The 21,343-nt window shown below is 44.4% G+C and overlaps 1 protein-coding gene across 1 annotated transcript in view; it reads right to left on the bottom strand.

The window, feature by feature from the left end:
• Positions 1-21,343, bottom strand: part of utrn (utrophin) — a 138,944-nt gene that overhangs the window by 78,155 nt on the left and 39,446 nt on the right. Inside the window, exons 21-43 of the mRNA XM_088324441.1 lie at positions 21,173-21,291; positions 19,338-19,475; positions 18,322-18,405; positions 17,269-17,424; positions 17,032-17,202; positions 16,785-16,958; positions 15,787-15,921; positions 14,919-15,068; positions 13,615-13,776; positions 12,985-13,119; positions 11,517-11,690; positions 10,592-10,747; positions 10,020-10,190; positions 9,129-9,308; positions 7,737-7,865; positions 7,496-7,666; positions 7,373-7,429; positions 6,281-6,394; positions 4,876-5,013; positions 4,731-4,805; positions 4,520-4,669; positions 4,239-4,411; positions 2,000-2,141 (exon numbers count right to left, since the gene is read on the bottom strand). Of these exons, the coding sequence (XP_088180567.1) occupies positions 2,000-2,141; positions 4,239-4,411; positions 4,520-4,669; positions 4,731-4,805; positions 4,876-5,013; positions 6,281-6,394; positions 7,373-7,429; positions 7,496-7,666; positions 7,737-7,865; positions 9,129-9,308; positions 10,020-10,190; positions 10,592-10,747; positions 11,517-11,690; positions 12,985-13,119; positions 13,615-13,776; positions 14,919-15,068; positions 15,787-15,921; positions 16,785-16,958; positions 17,032-17,202; positions 17,269-17,424; positions 18,322-18,405; positions 19,338-19,475; positions 21,173-21,291 (3,254 nt within the window). The remainder of the gene's footprint in view (positions 1-1,999; positions 2,142-4,238; positions 4,412-4,519; positions 4,670-4,730; positions 4,806-4,875; positions 5,014-6,280; positions 6,395-7,372; positions 7,430-7,495; positions 7,667-7,736; positions 7,866-9,128; positions 9,309-10,019; positions 10,191-10,591; positions 10,748-11,516; positions 11,691-12,984; positions 13,120-13,614; positions 13,777-14,918; positions 15,069-15,786; positions 15,922-16,784; positions 16,959-17,031; positions 17,203-17,268; positions 17,425-18,321; positions 18,406-19,337; positions 19,476-21,172; positions 21,292-21,343) is intronic.

Below are 21,343 nucleotides of genomic sequence, written 5' to 3' on the forward strand. Positions count from 1 at the left end.
CAGCGCGTCGTCACGAAGGTAGGAACCTTTGTGAGGTATCCTCGTGTTGAAAAATAAAATAATAAAATACCCAATATAACGTTTTGCTATAAAGTATCTAAATAGTGACACTGTAATAAAAATAGGGTAATAAGCAAATGGGGGGTGGGGTTTAATGTGGGCTTTTACTCCCCCGGGTGGAGTTAAAGAGCCTCATGGCATGAGGAATAAATTATCTCCTCAGAGTGTGACCAGAGTTGAAATAGTGTGTACTTTTGAGTATTGAATACATGTCAAGGGATGAAAAAGCAATCTGAAAAGACATGGGGGAGATTGTTTATTTTCTTTATGGCGACTTTGTTTGGATATTGGTCCATGGAGAATTGTCTTTGTGGATGAGTGAATGGATTCAAGAAGAGTGGTTCAGCCAGCCTCATCACAACACACCATCTATTTTACAGGAACCCCGTGGGAAAGGCCAAGGCCGCTTGAACTTAATAGGGTTGCGGGGAACTTGGGGTCATCTGGGACCTGCAACACTCGACAATGTACTTCACAATTGCCCATTCGCAAGATAGCAGGGTCAGCCGTGCAACTTATTTTACAGCTAATGCGATTATAAAACTATTCAAATCGTTTTTTGGGGTCGCTATTTTTGTTTTTGTCATTTACATTGGTTGAGTTTAGAAAAACAAGGCTCGTTTTGATGTCGAGGAAAAAGCACGTTTTGGACCTAGATATAGAAGATGCTCGTTTTTTTACGACAACAAAAGACTGATCGTTTTTTTATACAGGAGAAAACGATGCTAGCTTTTAGCATAGATGCTGGTTTTGGTGTAAGAAGATCAGCTGGTATTGGGAGTAGAAAAAGAACCAATTATCTGTTGATAAAAGGAGATGACCCTTTTGTTCAGGAGAGAAGAAAACGCTAGATTTTGCAAAGATGCTAATTTGGAACAAAAACAATAGATTTTAGCGCGGAAGACCAGCTCGTTTTGAGAGTCATAAATGAAGCTTGTTCTCAGCTCTAAAGACAACGCTAAATTTTCCCAGACTTAGGAGAAGATGCCATTTTTTCAGCATAAAATAAAAAAAAAAATGTTAGATTTTGCAAACAAGCTATTTTTTGACGTGGAAAAACGAGCTACGAGAGGAGAAAATCCAGCTACTTTACAATTTGTGAAAAGACACTACTTTTTCAGACACATTACTCATTGTTCAGCGTTGAAGAAAATAATGCTACTTTTTAGCAAAGATGCTTGTTATTGGCATGGAAAACTAGCTCGTTTTTGTCCGTGAGAAGACAACTATAACATTTGGAAAAAAATATTGAGAAAAAAACCAATGCACGTTTGTTAGCAAAGATGCTAGTTTTTCAATATGGGTAGCTCGTTTCGGGAGTAGAAAATGAAGCTTATTTTCGGTTGTGAAAATGAAAAGGCTAATGTTATGCACGTAATACAGCTATGCTAGTTTTGGGTGCAAAAAATGACTATTGCTATTTTCTAGCGTTAAAGAAAACCAGGTTAGCTTCTAGCAAAAAATGCTCGTTTTGGGAATGGAAAATGAAGCTACTTTTTGTCGGTGAAGAAGACGATGCTCATTTTTTGCGTGGACTGCAACTAGTTAAGTTTTTGGTTGCAGAAAAATATTTTCTCAATGAAGTAAGTGTTAGCAATGCCAAACTGGGTCCCAAGAGCCCTATGCTTTATTTTCCATTGCGCCTATCTGCCTTTATTTTAGTTCGCTCAAGCTTGTTCGGGGCAGAACAAACCCCCTAAAGGAGGAAAAAAGAAGAGTTTATTCGAACGTGTATAGGAGATGCACACAGGTTACGTTTTACTCTGCTGCCATCTCCTGGTTTGATTCTTAAATGCCTCACCCTGACGTCAAGTATTAAAAAGAATACTTTGCTGAAAAAAACTTGGGAAAAGATGTCTACTCTCATTCTACTTTTTGATCCAAATCAAGATTATCGGAGCGTGCAAAAAAAAAAAAAAAAAAGCCTCCGTCAAGCGACCTGTAGTTGGCGCCGTGCCGAGTCCGGGTCCTGCGGGGCCTGGCGCTCCTCCAGTTGCCTCTCGGTATCCGTCAACCACTGGCTCACGTCCTTCATGTCGCAGTGGAACTGCCTCCACTCTTCCATGGCGCACTCGAAATCCCTGCCGACATGCAAAAATAGGTGCAATGCTGTATAAGTGAAGTCCCTTGGTGGTCTCCAAAGAATGCAACCGGGGCATCACGCAGCAGCACGACGCTTGACTAAGACAATCAATCATCATCGTATTACCCCAATTTTAGCTGACGTGCACTGCAACTGTCAGTTTAAGATGGATTTTAAGGTTCTGTTGGCAACATAGATCGAGTGAAATTCGAAAATGTTTTCCCGAGTTGCAAATTGAAAATTAACAGCTCCGATGAACAATTGACAGAGGACAAAAAAGAAAAGGGCAGACAGGAAAAAGCCAGAGCTCATCTTGGTCCAGTCCCCTAGACAAGACGCTTTTCACATTATTCTAGTCACGTCAATGAGATTTACGACAGGACATTTGGATCAACTCTTTGGCACCCACTAGTGACAACCACATCATAGGCGCCGTCGCTAGCCGCAGCCTTTCCAGCAGCTCCGTGTTATTTCGCTTATTGTGATTTCTTGTTTTAAGTGTCTGCTTCTATCTTCGGTGTTTTTCGTCCCGTTTGACAACGACACTCTGGATGACTTTCTATCCTTTGGTTATGGGTTTTAACGCGCAAAAATGCGTTTATTCGAGGAATCGACTCCTTGCCCTGAAGAATTCTCCTGCCGGCGTGAATGAGGTGGCCCTATCGTGGATGAAGAGCCGGAGCTAGGGTGAAGGCTAAGCGGCTAGCGGCGTTATAAGTCTTGGGTACCGTCCGTAATCATGGGAAATGTGAACTCTCTACCAAAATAAGACAGACGAACTGGCTGAGCTGGTGAAAAACACAAAGCGTACAGGGAGTGCAGTTTGCTGTGTTTTACAGAAACGTGGCTCATGTCTAGCATCCCGGATGCTAACATGGAGCTACCTGGAGCTACCCGGCTTCCGACAGACACATGAAAGCTTGCGGGAAGCGGAGAAGAGGCGGACTTGCCATCTACGTGAACACGAGGTGGTGTAACCCTTTCCATCTGCCACAGGGACGTCGAAATTTTGGACTGTGATGTCATCCACTCTGCTGTTGCTAAACTACAACACAGCACCCCGGGCCATCCTGTTCATCTGTTAATATTCAAAAAGGAATACTGCTGGAAGTGTGAATTTCCCTACGGGGATGAAATGAGATGAAATGATCTGCATTTGTATAGCGCTTTTCAAGTCAAGACTTCCCAAAGCGCTTTACATTGTGCTTCACATTTCCCAATAGCGGCCGTGCAGCCATGTAAGGTGCCAACCTGCTTATTGGGGGTATTAGGGGTTCAGTGTCTTACCCAAGGACACTTCGACATGTAACACGGAGGAGCCAGGATTCGAACTGCGATCTCTTGATCACAATACGAGTGCTCTACCTCCTGAGCCACTGCTGCCCCTAATGAATAAAGTATCTATCTATCTAGTGGCTCCCTGGCGCTTTTTCCAAAGTTGTTTATAGTGGAAAATGATTTGGTATCCATAGGAGGACAAACATAACTCTCAACATTCTGCAATGAATATAGATGTATACAGTATAAATATATATGTGTTCCTCATAATGCTTATATAAAGCTTTGACCATAGATTTTTTTAGATTTTGCATGGACTTGCCCCCTCTTATCTTTCTGACTCGGCTGTGCCCTGCTCAGAAATTGCTGGTGTACTTGTGAACCAAGAAGAAATCCGCAAGCTCAAGAACCTTCTATTGGGCCGCAGTGTTGCGGAATGACGTGTTGAAATTTAGACTTGTGGTTATGTTAGGATTGATGTTGACCTCATAATTTTGTTTTCCTGACTGGCGGAGGAGTGAGGGAGAAGGACGAACCTGAATGAGTCGGCAGACCAGAACCAAAACCTGACACGTGTCCCTATATGCAGGCCTTTTGAACAATTGTACATACTGCCTATGTTTATCATTGACGTTGATTATGTTTCGTGTATTTTTACCCGATGCAACATCTGGAAGTGGGATTAGCCCTTGCGTAGTCTCTAATTTTCCTCAGTTTTTTCCTTGCCCCCATGCTGGTTTCAGATCAGGGGATGTCGCCATTGTGGCCCGTGCAGCCCTTTGCGACATATCGTGACGGACGGGAGCGGACACCTCACCCTTTTCGCTGCTGGTACATGCGGTCCAGACGCTCCCGCTCGGCGTTCAGATGCGCCACGGCGTCCTCGATTTGGGAGGCCTCGGTAGGCGAGGCCTCACGGAGGACTTGAGCCCGACGCTCGCCGAGTCGGGCCACCCGCTCGGACACCCGCCCCAGGTTGTCGCCGATGTTCTGAGGGAAAGAGGATTTGGTTTGTATTTTGTATAGTTTTCTCTTCCTTGATTTGTCTTATTTAGTGCGACCCGAAAAGGATGACGACGTCCCTTGGGACAAACTGACCTTGAGAGCGTCCTCCTGGCTGGAGAAATCTTGGTAGAGCCCCCCGCCCAATTCCGGGGAGTTGAGGAGAAGCTGGTTGTCGGCCATGGCCAGCAGCGCCTTGTTGACGTCCAACAGGAATTCCGACGGACTCTGTGAGGAGATCGCAGTCTGCAAAGATTCAACCGATGAGCTTGTTATAAAGGGGGGGTCTCTTCAGTTTTAAGCCGACCTGGGGTGTCACGTCTCCTATGGCGTGGGAAGGCGAGTCTACGTGAAGCTGCCTGCTCCTCAGAACTCTCAGCTCCTGAGAATCGACAAAGACGAACATCAATCCTCAGTTTCCCGTCAAAGTGACCCGGCAAAGTCTGACCTACCCGGTGCGAAGAGTACTGGTTCTGGAGTCGGAGCAGCAGGATCTTCAATTCTTCTCTCTGTTCCGGGTCAGAGGATTGCTGCAGGAGGTCTTCTCCTCTTCTCAGAAGGTTTTCAATACTGGCTTTCTCCTCGTCCATCTGGATTCAAAAGAAAGAGCGGAACGGACTTCCTAAACCGAGATGTTGACCTGGCTTCCGATCGGCTAGCGAAGGGGTTGAGATCCTATGGCTCGGAGATCAAATTCTACCAACGCCGATCTCATCGGAAGAGTTCCAATTCTGGATAAACGCGTCGTCGAAACTAGCTGACCTAGCGCTATCGACGAGCAGTTCGGTCCAGTATATAAAGAGCATACTCTCCACTGCGGTTCACAGCCGAGCGTCGCCAACAAATCCATGATATGAATTCCCGTTAAACAATTTAGGTTCGCTCGTGAGACACTTTTTGACAAAAACCTTCAGAATAAACTGTAAACTTTCATATATCGTGGAATAGTCGACAGAATGAGGACGCGCTTGTTTTGACAGGAAATTCCAGGCTTGCAAAGCTGACGGGAAGATGGCTGGGTCACGGCGACTTCTTCGGGGAAATTGCGTGGTTTTATCGAAGGAGGGAAAAATACTAAGAAACATGTGGACGATTGCAAAACAGTAATGGCTGAGATCAAGGTCAATTCTGAGAAAAACACCGTCAATTCTTGGAAGCATGCGGCCATTAAGAGAAAAACTTCACATGATATGTCTGACGTGATGTTTCTGCTCCGGAGGGAATGAGAAAGCTGATAGTCTCTTAGACGAATGAGAACGCTGTTTGAACGCTGAATATTAATCAACGATGTCTCCCTCTTCAATTCTCTGTTCTTTTGTGTATATTTTTGGGGCGAGACGCATATACGGTCTGCTCCGAAACAGAAACCCCCGCCAGGCACACAGAGCAATTTGATGAGGTGAGCGGCAGGGGCGGGCAGTGCTACGTGCACAGCACACTTCTGTATGCTCGGTCTGCATCGAAGCTAAATATGTCAGTATCTTTGCAGTATTTTGTAACATTTTTACCAAGGCACTCTGCTTGCACCTGGTTTTGAAAGCATTATTTTTGTAAAAAAATCAAGGGCAACACGGGACTCAACGGTCTTCATTGTGGGAGGGAGACAAGTTTAAAGCGGTATATTTATTGATATGGGACACAAGCTCTGGCGATGATATTATTTCATCGATTTTACCAAACCACCAAATATCACACAGTAAAGTAAAATGCGCTTAAAACAATATTTGGCATTTATGGATCAAAAAGGTTCCTGACCCCTCTGCTAGCACGTAGCTCTGGGGGTCATAAACGTTGATAAGAAGGTTTTTTTTGTTCCTGGCCTTCGACAAAAAAGGTACAAAGTCGTAGAATCCTTACCTTGTCGTCGTCTTGGATGTTTTGGGGGTCCTGCTCCAGAGTCTGGAAGACATCTTGCAGTTGGGATTGGAAGTCCTGCAAATCCATGGAGGTCTCCAGCTTTGGACTCAAAGTCTGAAAACAAGAACGAGGGCTTGATTTGAAAGAAATCATCGACTGGCCTTTGGATTTTGGCAAGTTATTGCAGGATTGTAAGAGTCTAATGACAATTTCAGTTTGTTGTGTTTTTTTTCTCGTGTCTTTGATTTCAACAAAAAAAATGGATGATAGACTTCAATTAATGGTGACCCTTTTCCCCGAAATCTAACCGACCCCCATTAAACTGCCAAGGGGCGATTAAAAAAATACTCCCAGTAGCTGTGGCAAAACTAATGTCCATCTGAGTTAACTTCAGTGAGTTAGAGGGTTAGGGAGTTGGGGTTTAGGATTCGGGTTTAGGGTTAGAGGAACATGTCGAACATCGGCCTGTCAACAAAAGAAGCGGGTCTCAAGGTCAGGGGTCTCTGAGCTACTTTTTGTTAGCACTTAGCACAAAGGGTTCCCAATTTTCCACCCAGCATTTTTAAAATAACTCCATCCATTATCCATCCATCCATTATCTGCAGCGCTTATCCTCTGTAGGGTTGCAGGGGTGCTGGAGCCCATCCCAGCTCTCTTTGGGCAGTGGGTAGGGGACACCCTAAACTGGACCGGCCAATGAACCTGACATGCATGTTTTTGGAATGTGGGAGGAAATTGGAGGAATCCCAAGCAAGCATGGGGAGAACACGCAAACTCCACACCGGAGGTTCAATCTCATGACCTCAGAACTGTGCTGCACACGCGCTAACCACTGCACCGCCGTACTGCCCTAAAATAACTCGTCACATTATTATTATGGGAAGTAGGGTTCCATAGACCCAGTACACAATGACAAAATGTCAATGCTTCAGCACTGATGAGCTATTTTTTATGAGGGGTCCGCAGAAACCTCAACAGTCCTTAGTGGGCACCACGTTGGAAACGCCTGGTCTACACGGTTTAGGGTGAGTAGGGTAGAGCTTTTCAAAGGTTTTAGATTTTGGAATGCAAGAAAATAACAAGGTATGGAACCTGCTGAGGTTCCTTCAGGGCGCCGTCCACCAGGACCGAATCCAAGCTGCTCATCATCTGGAACGGGAGATATCTTTCAATATTCGGACGAGTCGGATGGAAACCAGGGCGCGCTACGGTCACCTGGGCCGTCTGGAGATGCCGGGAGACTTTTCGAAAGTTGCGGTCCAGCTCGGCCAGTTTGGGCTCCACCAGGTCCCTGCAGGCCGGACCCCGACTGGTCATGAGGATCACCGCCTGGTCCCTGACGTTGTCCACTCGGAGGGCCACGTCCTCCAGCTCCTCCAGCATGCTCTGACCAAGAGAGAGAAAATAGGAAAAGTCGATCCGCCCGAGGTCCCGACGAGGCCCCGGTCTTCCTCACCTCGACCCGTTTTTGCCGCCGCTCCGGCTCCAGGCGCTCGGTCTCGTCCAGGTGGATCTGGGTCTGGTAGAGCCAGGTGCTGATGTGGGCCAGGTTCTCGTCAAAGATCTCCACCTCGTTCTGGTGGCTCTGCGTTGAAATATAGAGTTTGTCGTTTCGGCGGGGATCCCGACACAAAAAAAAACCGTCAAAGGCGATACTATACCATACTACGGCCCGGCAAACGAAAATGGTCAAAAAAGAAATGACTGTTTATGAAAAAACAATTTCGTGTTTAAAAACAGGAAGCTAATATCGTCTTTGCTTTCATTGTGAAAAGGAAAAAACGTGCTAAAAATACTATTACAGTAATACTATCATACAAATATACAACAGAAACATTTAAAACAGAACTACAGTAAATTACAAAACTATTTTAGAATAGCAGTATTGCAAAAGTACAACTAGAATATTACAAAACCACTAAAATGGCACCAAAATACGACTACAATTAAACAAAAATGCAATACAAAACTTCAAAAGTACTTCTACAGAAATACTACAAATATACTTCAAAAATTCCACTACAGAAATACTACAAAATGACCACTACAGTCATACGAAAATACCACAAGGACAGAAATACTTTGAAAATACGACTACAGAAAGATTCCGACAGGACGACGACGGTGATACTCCGGAAATACCGCTGATGTACTACAAATATTCTACTATGTATATAGTACTGCAGAACACATTGGCGCCCCCTCTGGCGACTCCAAGTAGCCGCCCTCCCCTTTTATACACGGAGTCAAGTCAAAAGTCCATCGAGGTGCGTGAAACAGGTCGCGGTAATTACAGCCCGGTTGGAATATTTCCTAACGTAGTTGGGGAAACTAACTTATTTTCCAGACTGTAAGGTGCACCACACATCCCAAAATTGGCCAGAAATGATTTTTTTTTTTCAGAAAATACGGTAAATACAAATGGGAATGCGTAGTTTGTATGAAATGATACCACTAATGGCAAGGGTGTCAAACATGCATCCCGCAAGGAAGATTTCTCTCTCTCGCTCTCTTTATCTCACTCTTCCTATTTTTTTCTCTCTCTCCTTTCTAGCACTGTCTTTTCTTTATTTATCTCATCTCTGGCTCTCCCTAGTTCTCTCTTCTTTCTTTTTCTGTATTATTCACTTTCTTTTCCTATCTCTCTCTATGACTCTATCTTTTGCCCGCTCTCACACTCTTCTCTCCCTCTTAATCTTTCTTTCACTCTCTCGTTCCCTTTCTTGCCGTCGCTAGTTATTTCTTTCGTGCTCTCCCCATCTTCCTCTTTCTCAGTTTTTCCCCGTCCTTTTCTTTCCTTCTCCCTCCCTCACTCTCTCAGTTTAATCCGACGCGGACCGGCACCCACCAGCACGGCGCTGAGCCGGTCCTCGGCGGCGGTCCGGACCCGGCCCCAGGACTCCTGGAGGCCGAGGAGTTTTTGCTCCGTCGGGGTCCGGTCGCCCTCCAGCAGAGTCTGCAGGGCGCCGGCGGTCTCCGTCAGGACCCAGAGGTCCCCGTGGCGGACGTCCGACTCCTTCAGGAGGCCCTGAAAACCACAGGACGGGGAGGATGGGTCAGGGACGTTTCCAGGGGTGGCCCGAGCGGGTCACTGACCCACATGAAGTGTAAACAAGAGTAAAAGGCATGCTAAAAACAACATGCTAACATCTACACGCCGACAAGTAGATGCAGACGGCTACACGCTCAAGAGTCATGCTAACATTTAATATATGCTGACAGTCAGATGCTAATGTGTAAATGCTAACAGGTAGATGTCAACGAGTAGACGCCAACGATGACATGCTAACGAGTAGATGCTAACGATGACGTGCGAACGAGTAGATGCTAACAATGACATGCTAACAAGTAGCTGCTAATGATAACATGATATCGAGTAGAAGCTAACACCTACATGCTAACAATTAGATGCCAACGGCTACATGCTCAAGAGTCATGCTAACATCTCCTATATGCTAACAGCCAGATGCTAATGTGAAAATGCTAGCAGGTAGATGTCAACGGGTAAACACTAACGACAGCATGCTAATGATTGATGCTAAAGGCTACATACTAACGAGTAGATGCTAACATCTACACGCTCAAGAGTCATGCTAACATTTCCTATATGCTAACAGCCAGATGCTAATGTGTAAATGCTAACAGGTAGATGTCAACGAGTACATGCTAACGATCGATGCTAGAGGCGACACGCTAGCTGGTAGATGGTAAGGAGTTCGGCGAGAAGAGTCGGTCCTACGTTGGCCCAGGCGATCTCGGCGTCGATATCGGCCGGCATATCTCCGGATTCGCTCTTCTTCCGGAGCTCCGACTCGCTGTCGGTCAGCCACTCCTCCAGGGCGGCGCTCTCCTTCAGGAACTTCTGCGACAGGGACAAGGCTTTTTCCAAGTCTTGCTTGCCTTCCGTCACCTGCCAAAGGAACACAATACAAACCTTCGAGATCGGAACTTTCAGCATGAAAGCGGTTCCTGGGCAATGCTATCGCCTACCCCCCAAAAGGAGGAGGAAAGGGAAAAAAAGGAAAAGACAAAAAAAAGGGGAAAGGAGAAGGGAAAGAAAAAAAAATGGCAAATGAGAAAAAGGGGGAAGGAAAGAGAAAAAGGGAAAAAAGGGGTGAAACGGGTAAAGGAGAAAAGAAAGTGGAGAAAATGGAAGAAAAGAGTACAAATGGAAGAGGGGAAAGGGAAAAACAAATTGAAAACACAAACAGAAGAAAGTAGAAAAAAAGATAAAGAAACGGTTTTCCAACTCTGGCAGATTGTTAGCGGTCGCTAGCCGTGCTATTAGCTCTTCGGTTTGTTGTGGCGTACCTGCGCCCCCAGCTGGTTGTAAAGCATCTTGAGAGCCGTCAGCTCCTCGTCCATGGCTTTGGGATTCTCCGTTTGCTGTTTCTGAACGATCTGCCGGCCGGTTTTGATCACCGTCTCCACCTCCAGCTTTACTTCGCTCAGAATCTTGTACAGTTTCTGAACAAAATCACATTCGATGAGCAAAATTTGAGGGAGAACGTCGCTATCCGTGTCAAAACACGGTCTGGTCGATCGATACCGATGCATTTAGCTGGGAAATGAATAATTCAACCTTAACCCTCCCCCTTTGACTTAGTATATCGTTATTACTTTAGACACTAAAATGTTTCATTTTTAAATAAGTAACTACAATTCAAAATCTAACAGTAAAAAATAGATAAGGAAATATTTTGATTTTGACTGTTTCTGAACAAAAGTCAGAAGAGTCAAACCGAAAAAGCAGCAATGTAAAAAAATACTGTATAACAACTAGCCGACTAAAACACCTTCTAAAAAAAAACAAAGTCAGTCGTGCAAATAAAGTGTCAACGGTATTTCATTTCCAAGGTTTTGTGCAGGAACATGTTTACATTTCGGTTGATTTTTCTGCAGGGTAAGCTTATTTCACGCGTTCATGAAAACGTGTAGTGTCGCCGCAGCGGCGGACCGCTTCAACACACAAATGGTTCTTTCCTGTCATTTTTTTTTGCGCATGCTAGGAAAACTTGAGCAGATTTGGCCCCATTTTCTGGCTAACAGGCATGATGCAGCAGCAGGCCAGGTAAGGGAGAGGTGTGATGCCTGTCAGTCACAGCCCAGGCATAACGTTTTGCACCATCTAGCTAGAGAACGGGCGCTTTTGGGAAATGGGTGCCAGGACAATAGGCTGGATGCGATCCAAGTACTCGCTCGGTATCGCCCGGTATCGTTATTAGAGGGTACGGACCATGCAGCCGTCGAGGTGCTCCTGGATCTTCTCCGCCTCCAAATCCCGGAGGTCCAAGAGGTGGAGCTGGCTCTTGGCCCCGTCCAGGACCTTCCTGCAGTCCAGCATGCGCTGCTCGAAGTTGGCCGGCTTCTGGAAAAGCTGGAATTTGGTGGAAATCTCTCGGAGTTTTCTCTGAAATTTCAAAATAAAAGGCCTTTCAAAGTCGAGGAGTGACTTCCACACTATTTTTCTTCACTCTTTTTGTTTGCCTGGCTGTTTACAAAGAAAAAAAGAGGGGAGGGAAAAACGATAAAAGATTTTTAAAAGGGGGTAAAAAAAAAAAAAAAAAAAAAAAAAAAAGAGTAAAAAAGGACGAAAGATAAATGAAAGAAAAAAAAGGAAAAAACTGAAGGGGAAAGGAAAATTTTAATAAAGTGAAATACAAGAAACAAACCCAAAAAACAAAGCAAAGGAAAAAAATGGCAAAAAATGTAAAAAAGGAAAGAAAGAAAAAAAATTGAAGAAAAAACAAGACGAAATGTCGCAGTTTTCTCTGCAATTTCAAAATAAGCAGTTCCTCCTGCTATTTTCTAAAAAAACAACCCACTTTTAAGTAACTGCGATAGGAGATGGAATGATGTTTTAAGGGATCTTTTTTATTTGAACACTAGATGTCGCTGTATGGTGTCATGTAACTGAATGAGTGCAACACCATGACTTCTCTTATTTTTGCCAAGTTGTTAGCAAAGAAAAAAGGAAAACTGTAAGATTAAGGTGGGAATTGAGAATAAATTAAAAGAAGGGGGGAAGACAAACACGAAATAGGTAAACAAAGGAAAAAAGGGGGGAAATGAAAAACACTGAAAAAGTAGAACAGGGGGGAATAAAAGGAAAAAAGGAAAAAAGAAAGGAAAATGTGGTAAAAGAGGGAAACGTACAACAAAGCAAGAAAACAGAAAATCAACAAAAAAAGGAAAAGAGAAAGTAAGAGCAAAAAAAGTAAAAGAAAAGGGGAAAAAGGGAGATGGAAAAAAGAACAACTGGAAAAAAAGGAGATATATGAAAAAGATATAAGGATAGAGGAAAAAGGAAAAAAAATGAGTCAAGGAAAACAATAGAGCAAAGGAGAAGAAAAAAAGAGTAAATAGTGTAAAAAGGGAAACATGAGGAAAAAAGAAAGACAGAAAAGAAAAATGACAAGGGAAAAAGGGGGAAAATAACAAAGAAAACATAAAAAGTAGAATAGTGAAAGAGATAAAAGGGGGAAAAAGGGGGATGGAGCAAAGGGAAATAAAGAAAAAGAGTGATAAAAAGGGGAAAAGGGGAGGGAGGAAAATAATATAGATCTAGTAAAAAAGAACAACAAGGGTGAAAAGTGTAGAAGGTGAAAAAAACGAGAGCATGAAAAGGAATACGCCGCGTCAAATAAGCAAGGGGGGTAATACCGTCCGTAGTACTTAAAGTCAACACTAGAGGTCAGCGTTACCTGAAGCTGATCCATCACGGTGCCATCTTTGGGGGCTTTTCCCTCCGCCAGAGGAGAGGAACCCTCGGCGCCCATCTTCTTCTTCTTCATCTCCTCCACGGTTGCTTCGTGGCTCGCGATCTCTGCCGCCATGTCCTGTTCGGGAACAAAAAAGCAAGAAAAGTTCCCTTTACCGTATTTTCCGCACTAGAAGGTGTACGGGATTTATTTTGCTGGTATTTCTGATGTCGTGGTGCTAAAAATATGATAGTAGCACAAAAAAACAACTGCAAGAGTACTACAAAAATACTATCACCAGATAATGACTACTGCCATGATACTATAATACAAATATTATTAGAGAAATACTACAAAAATGCAAGTTTAACCACAGAAACAATGACTAAAATACTCCAAAAATGCGATCGGAATACTTGAAAGGTACATTGTGTATCGTGTAACGAAAACCGGTGCCACAGAGCAAAGCGTAGCAGCAGGATGCCAGACAAACACGGCGGCGACCTCGTGAAAATGAACATCCGTACGCTAGTTTGCGTCTTCCGGCCTAGTATTCCGGTCAATGTTTTGTTTTTTACTCGATATCACGCACCGTCCCTTTAAATTTGGGGAAAATACGGCCGAGAGTCCCACCTGAGCCTCCTGAGGCAACTGGAAGGCGTCCAGTCGGTCCGTCAGGTAGGAGGTCAGCGTCTGGTCCAGTCGGGAGAGGGAATCCTGTAGAGTTTGCAGGGCCTCACCGTTCTCCTTCAAGGTCGTGAGACGCTGCTGGAGGTCGGCCTGACGCTCCAGGGCCTGAGAACATTTTCCGTCCGTACGTTGGATCGGATGAAAAAAACGGACAAAAGAGTACCACAAAAACCATAAAATGATGACTTGAAAACAACACAAAAAACACACAGCAAAAAGCCCACAGAGTTACCCAATAAAAGGCCAGAAACAATGACCAAAAATTGACCAGAAGGCCAAAAACAAATGCAAAAATAGGACCAAACATACTCTTCAATTCTCTCTCTTTCTTTCCGTGTCTTTTCTTTCTTTTTTTCTCTATCTATTTTTCCATCTTTCTTTCCTCATTCTTTTTTTATTCTTTTTTTCATTTCTCTCCGTCTTTCCTTCTTGCTCTCGTTCTTTCTCTTGCTCTGTTTTATCTTCTCCCCCTCTCCTCTCTCTGCAGTGTCCCTACTTATTCTCTTGCTGTGTTGATTTTTTTCTCTTTCTCAGTCTGTCCTTCTCTCTCTTTATTTTTCTCGTTGATGTCTTCAATTATCACTCTTTCCTTCCCTGTTTCTTCTTCTTTCTCTTTATTTCACTTTTCCTCTCTATTTTTCTTTTTCATTCTTTATCTTCCAGCCCTTTGAGACTCTTAAGGGAGTCACAAATAAACATAACAGGACTGAAAACATGATGGGGAAAAAAAAAACTGAACCCAAAAAAACTGACCCAAGAAACGCAACCAAAAATGAACCCCCCCATGAAGGGCCCAAAAAAACCATTAAAAACACGACCAGTGACCAGAAACAACCGTGAAGAAAAACCACCAATGACAAAAAAATAGACTAAAACCAACACGAAAAAACGTGAGCAAAAACACCCCCCCCCCTCCTGTAAAACAACCAAAACGGACACAAAATTTCCCAGAAAAAGGCCAAGAAAGGACCGTGTCTAATTTGGTGGCAAACAATATCCCATGACAACAATCGAATCTATTCACTGACACCATTTCAACTTAGTTCTCAATTGGACAGCAGGGGGGGCTAGCTGTCCAAAAATGCCGGACTTCTAAATCCGCCTCGTGGGCGTCGACGTCAGAGGCCGAAGTTTCCTTTAATCCGCGAGGAACGATGGCGAATGAACGCGATTGGCCCACCGGTGTCGCGATCTGGCACTCTTCTCCGCAGCGGAAACGACGGCCGTTCCCCGACGCGTCCGCTCACCTGCCGGTTGACGCGCTGGTATCGGGATTGGAAGGCCTCGGTTTTTTCCCCGATGAGCTCGTCCAAGATGCCGCCGTCCACCAGCGTCTGTCCCAATTCTCCGATTTGCGTCCGGTTGTCCGCCGGGTGGCGGAGGACGTCCTCAAAATCCTGGAGCAGATACGAGCGGTCAGTTCTGCTTTTTCATCTAGATCTTATAAAAAAACAAGCACGGATGTCTTTGTTCCCCCGCTGGTTTTTCTCTCATTTTGGAGGGACGCGGCAGCGCCAGGCGCTAATAGACATCGGGCGAGACGCCATCGGGACAAAATGTTACGGTTATTTCATTTTTCTCGACGTCTCGTCTTTCGACAGCGTGCAAAGGTATCCAGCAGGGGTCAGCAAAGACTATATTCGCGCAACGCTGACCGATGACGGGCTTCGGTCCGGTATATATCGTTCCGTATTACAGTTTACTGTCACAGTGTCACCCGTGCCCTTCCCGTGTATCGTTCATTCGATATTTTGCGTTCCGACGGGTCGACCCTCCTCTTAACGTATGACCTTGAACGTCCAGCCGGGTTCAAGCTTAAGAAAGCTTCGATCCTAGTTCAGTTTCCCCGATTCCATTTTGTGAAGCGCTCGTCCCTTTCCTATAAGACAGTGGCGACACAATTTTCGATGCTCGTTTGAGGGAGGGGTTCGTCCCGATCGCAGGCCCAAGGTATACGCCGTTTAAATTTGAGCGCGGAAGCCCTCTACCGGAACGCTCTCTTCGGCGTCGTCTAAGAAATAATGAATAAAAATCCCGACGCTTCTTAAATTTGAGGATGCCGCTTTGACCGAAGTCGGGAACGGATGCTAGGTTTGGAGGCGAGCGGGTCAGCACCTCCAGGGCTTCGCGTAGCGCGTCGGCGTTCTCCGGCAGATTTTCGGAAGCTCGGACTTTGTCCTCCAGGGCGTCGAGCCAGTTTTCCTCCGCTTCCAAATATTGCAGCAGTTCTGTCCAACAGGACCACACCTCCTGCGGGAGACGCACGTTTTTGCAGCGTTCGTTAGCGTTAGCGTTAGCATGGCACGGTACACCACAGTAGAATATATTGCAATTTAAAGTTGAGGAAAAAAAAAGAAGAAAACAATAGAGTAGCATGAGAAAAGGGCAGGTGGAAGGGTGAAAAAAAAATTCAAATGGGAAAAGGGGGAAAAGAGAACAAAAAGTGGAAAGAAAAAAGTAAAAGAATATGGACAGAAAAAGGGAAAACAAAAAAAGAGGAAATGTATAAATTTGAAAATCAAGAGAAAATATTGAGAAGAAAAAAAGTAAACATTTAGAAAAGAAAAGGAGAAAACAAGAAAAAAATGAAAGACAAGAAGAGAACACAAAAAAAAAGAAAAAGAAAAACATGGGAAGAAAAGAAAAGGGTAAAAACAATGGAGAAGGGAACAAAGGAAAGGAAAATGGGAAAGAAAAAAAAAAAAAGCGAAAACAGAAAAAAGAAAAGAGGTAGAAAGATGAGACAAAATAAGATGTAAAAGGGAGACAAAGGAGAGAAAATAGAGGCAAAATGAAAATGGGAACAAAAAGCAAAAACTAGTAAAAAAAAAAAATGGGACGAAAATAAAGGGTAAAAACAATGGAAAAGGGAAAAATGGAAAGGAACAAGGGAGAGAAGAAAGACACAGTAAAAGGGAGGATAGGAAAAGAAAAGAGGTAAAAAGATAAAACAAAATAAAATGTAAAATAAAGACAGGGGAAAAAAACATTCAAATTGAGACAAAGGAGAAAAGAGGCAAAATGTAAATGGGAAAACAATAAAAGGCAGAAACTAGAAAAAGTCAAAAAAGAGAAAAAGGGAGAAGAAAAAAAGTCAAAAGAAAAGTTTGGACCTCCAGAGTGCGACACTTGCTCTTGAGGCGCTCGCAGAGCTTGCGGTAGTTGGCCAGAACGCCGTCCAACTGCTCCCTCAGACCTTCTCCTCCGCTCCCGCTCTCGGAGATCTTGATGTTGTCCTTCAAGATCTTCACCTTCACTTCCTTCTGCAGCGCGTCCTCTTGAGCCCTCTGTTGACGTCATCAACACGGCCCAGAAAATCATTGGGGTGAAGGACTCCCCTTCACCTTTCTTCCCACGTACCTTCATTTCTCGGAGCGCCGTTTGCAGTTCCTCGGGACTCTTGTACTCAAAGTCCCTCATGAGGAACTCCTCGTCCACTTGGGCCATCCATTCCCGCATCTCCTCCAAGTCTTTCTTCAAATTCACTTGCTTCTCGCGACTCTCTAGCAAACGTCCCTGCAGCCTCAGCAACTGACCAACAGCCACGACAACGGGATCAAAACGACGGAACCGGTAAAAGGATGGAAAAGTCCGTACCTTCTCCGACGCCGATTCCAAGCGGCTCCCCAACTCTTCTGTGGTGTCTCGCCCCCACGTGGCCAACCCCGGTACTGCGGCCGCCCGCACAGCCTTCGCGTTCTCCTCCATGACCTTCAACGCGTCCTTCACCGACTCCATCTCTTTCACGTACTCCTGCCCAAAAACGTTTTTTTGATTTGACGGACCCATCGTTCAGGCTAAGATACAGCAGAGGCTTTCTTTCCCTTATCCCCCCCGTCCCTCTATCTCAGATGCAAGCAAAACCGTCCCTTCTTATTGGATAAGAAACTGTGGGCAGAGCCAATGAAGCGGGAAGGATAACATTTCGCTAACTCCCGAGTCCCGACGTGCCTGCGAATCAAGACTGCTGATAATATTGAGATTTCAAAAAGTAAGTGAATATGACGATCTGCATTTCGATAGCGCTTTTCAAGTCAATGACTTCCCAAAGCGCTTTACAATGTGCTCCACATTTCCCAATAGCGGCCTTGCAGCCATGTAAGGCGCTAACCTGCTTATTGGGGGTATTAGGGGTTCAGTGTCTTACCCAAGGACACTTCGACATGTAACACGGACGAGCCGAGATTCGAACTGGGATCCCATGATCCCAAGACGAGCGCTCTACCTCCTGAGCTACTGCCGCCCCGATAGGTACGTGTGATGAGGAGAAAAAGTGCAGCTTACTTGTTTTAGGTGGGGACCGAAATATTAGCTCTTATCATAACATCAGTTAGTGTGTTTGATGGAGAAAAAGCATAAAAAGCATGCTAAAGCGGAAAGCTGACCGATTAGCTGCTACCGTAACACGAGCTCCTCAATGTGGCTCAGAAACAGGAGTGACCACACTTTTTGCTTGAAGACATTTGGGTTGTATAAACATTTTTGAGTCGTGTTGAAATTCTTATTGAAATATTCTGGGTTTCTTTTAGTGCGATTCAAAATTTCTTACGCTGATTTTGAAGCTTTTTCGGCAAAACGAATTCCAAACACGGGTTAAGGGCCTCCCTTAATAATAATGATCGGTATCGGTCCGGAAAAACGTTGACGAACCTGGCATGGAGTCAATTCCTGGCGGTCCTGGGACAAAAGCTCGTGGACGCCCCGCAGCCATCCTTCCAGTTCGTAACTTCTGGACTAAAAAGGAAACGGCGGACGGGACAGAGACAAAAAAACGCATCTTATCGATGGGACACTTCGGATTCAGAGTCGAATTCCCGCCACGACTAAAGGGCCGACGGGATTTCCGGCTCCCTAGGCTTACTGAAAAGAGACCGTTTTATTATATCTCAGACGGCACGGAAGAAGAGAAAGAGAGAACGAGACAGAAAGAACGAGGAAGGGCAAAAAAAGAGAGAAAGAGAGAGCAATAAAGAGAAAAAGAGAAACATAGGGGGATATAGGAAATGAGGAAAAGAAAGGAGGGAGGGAGAGGGAGAGAGAAATATAAAGTACTAGGTAAAGAACGAGAGAGAGAGAACAAGAGGGAGAGAAATCAGGAGCAAAGCAAAAGATAAGGAAGAAGAGAGGAGGGAGAAAGAAATTGAGTGAACAATAAAGAGAAAAAGAAAAAAAACATGTGGGGATATAGAAAATGAGAAAAAGAAAGAAAGAGGAAGAGAGAGAGAGAAATATAAAGTATTAAGTAGAGAGCGAGAGAGAGCAAAAGATAAGGAGGAAGAGAGAGAGAGAAAGAAGTAGAAGAACAGAAATAGAGAGAAGATGAGAAAGAGAAAAAAGAATGAGAGAAAGAAAGAGAAAGAGTAAAGATAAAGAAATGAAGGAAGAGAGGAAAGAGAAAGTAATAGGGAGAAGAGATGAATAGAGATGGAGAGAAAGCCATGAAAAGAGAAAGAAGAGCGGAAGAGAGAGAAAAAGATGAATAATATATACATATAAATACATTTATAGAGAGAGAGAGCAAGAGATCAAGGGAACGAGGGAGCGAGAAAAAGAGAGAGAGTCTTGGCAGGGAGCATACAATCAATGCTAAAGACTTGAAAAAAATGAGCCTTTGATTCAATTTTAAGTTTAGGGTGCGGAAATAATTCAACGGAGAAAACCTGTACCTGATGGTCCTTGAGGTTTCCCAGGAGGCCCTTGAGCGCCCCCAACTCCTCACGGGCTCGACCGGACAACAGACCCCATCTTTCTTTTTCCGCGGGATGCGACGCTCGCTGCGTTTCTTCAATGTCCAGGCACAAACCCTAAACGGCAAGAATTTATCGTCATATTGACAGCATAGTTACAGGGTTTCAAGCACTTTCAAGGCCAACTTTTTACTTTTTCCAGAACCGTCAAAGGAAGAAATCCAGCGCAGATGAAAAGAATGTTTTGCTTTTTTGGACTAAAAGAAAGTGGCTATCTTGCTGCTTGCATGTACTTTAAGCCGTTCCTATCTATGATCTAGGATCTTTTTGTGCCTTTGGGATGCTGTAAACTGACACGAATTCTGCCGTCCTTCATGTGTTTACAAACAAGGGAAGGGCTCTAGAGGTGGTGGGTAATAATGGAGTTCAATAAGGAAGACGAAAAAGAGAGAAAGTATTCAAAAAGAAAAACAGAAAAATCAGCCAAATTTGGACTCATTTTTGCTTTTTGTTTTACTTTTTTTCAATTGAAATATTTTCTCATTTAATTTGGATTTTTTTGCGCTTGGATCCATGTCTGAATGGGTTGGAATCAAATTGTAAATAGTTCATGTTTTTGTATTTTGTAGATCTGTAAATATTATTTCCAGGGTCTATAAAGTTTGATGATTGATAAAATATCATTCAAAGACAAAAAGTCTGAGGCGCCGGTCTCCTAAATAGAGCCGTCCTCTTGCGAGTGACCAGTAAGGGGCGATGGCGCTTCACATGACAACGCCATAACGACCGAGAGCAGGCGAGTCGTATTTTCCTGCACTTTTAAAAACGTTTATGTATTGCCTGGTCTTTTGAAGAAACACGGCCAAGGCAACAATGTCAAGCACTTTACCCAAAATGTAAGAGATTTCCTGAGCTTGAAAACACAACATTCGAATTGAAGCATTTGAGGATTTCAAGCACACGTACGAACCACGCACATTTGGCCCGCGATTCAAGGACTTTATTTTTGTGCCCGGGATCTGGCAACTCCCTCACTGGGGACCACGCCCCCCACCCCAGAGGCCCCCTCCTCGAACACCCCCCATTCCCACACCTTCCCACCAAAACAACAGCTCAGACTGAGCTGCATTCCGATGCCGGATAGAAAAACGCAGTAATCTCGGGGGAAAAAGTCATTATAAGAGCACCTGGATGCAGCAAAATATCGGCATACCAGTTTTATTTGACAAAAATCTTAAAAATGCAGTTCAGGAGCAGTCCCAGAGTCTGCCACTAGAGACCGCCATCAACTGGGTCCAGTTTGCACAAGCGCTTCCTGCCACAAGGCACCTGATTACACATACTGGGTATTACCTGTGGGGTACCAGGATTTTGCAACACCTTTGTTTTTCGTCGCATTTTATTAGTACCTCCTTTTTGTGACTTCTTGTAACATTCGCCTTAAGTGATAAAAAAAAAAGAATAATGACATTTGAAACAAAGCAAGAAATAATAGAAAAGCACGAGAGCGGCGTTTGAATGAGTACAATCGAGGAACAGAGAGTGCCGATCACAAATCCGCGGACAAATTAACGCAGCGTTTGGTTAAAATTATTTGTGGTTTTTTTTCCCGTATTTTCATGTTTATTTTCCCTTTTCAATCACGTTGCAACAAACATTACAAAATGAAGTCATTTCCAGAAAGGAAAAAAGGGAAGAACAGTGCATTAAAACTCAAGCGTTTAAGGATTTCAAGCACCCGTACGAACCCCGACACAAGCGATTTGAGCTAGGATCCCGTAAAGTAGTAGTAGAGTTTTGGAAGCGTCACCCACCTGGGCCCGCTGCACGGCGGCCTCGGCTCCTTGGACGTCGTGGATCCCTCGCCTCAATGAGGCCAGCCTGGCCTCCAGACCCTCCATCACCAGACTTTGAGCCTCCAAAACCCCCAAAGCTGCAAAATGCACACAGCGTTTTCAACACAAGGGGGCAGCGCAAGGAATAAA

This window comes from Urocampus carinirostris, chromosome 20 (assembly GCF_059441175.1).
Source record: "Urocampus carinirostris isolate Australia breed hairy pipefish chromosome 20, RoL_Ucar_1.0, whole genome shotgun sequence".
NCBI classification, from domain to species: domain Eukaryota; kingdom Metazoa; phylum Chordata; class Actinopteri; order Syngnathiformes; family Syngnathidae; genus Urocampus; species Urocampus carinirostris.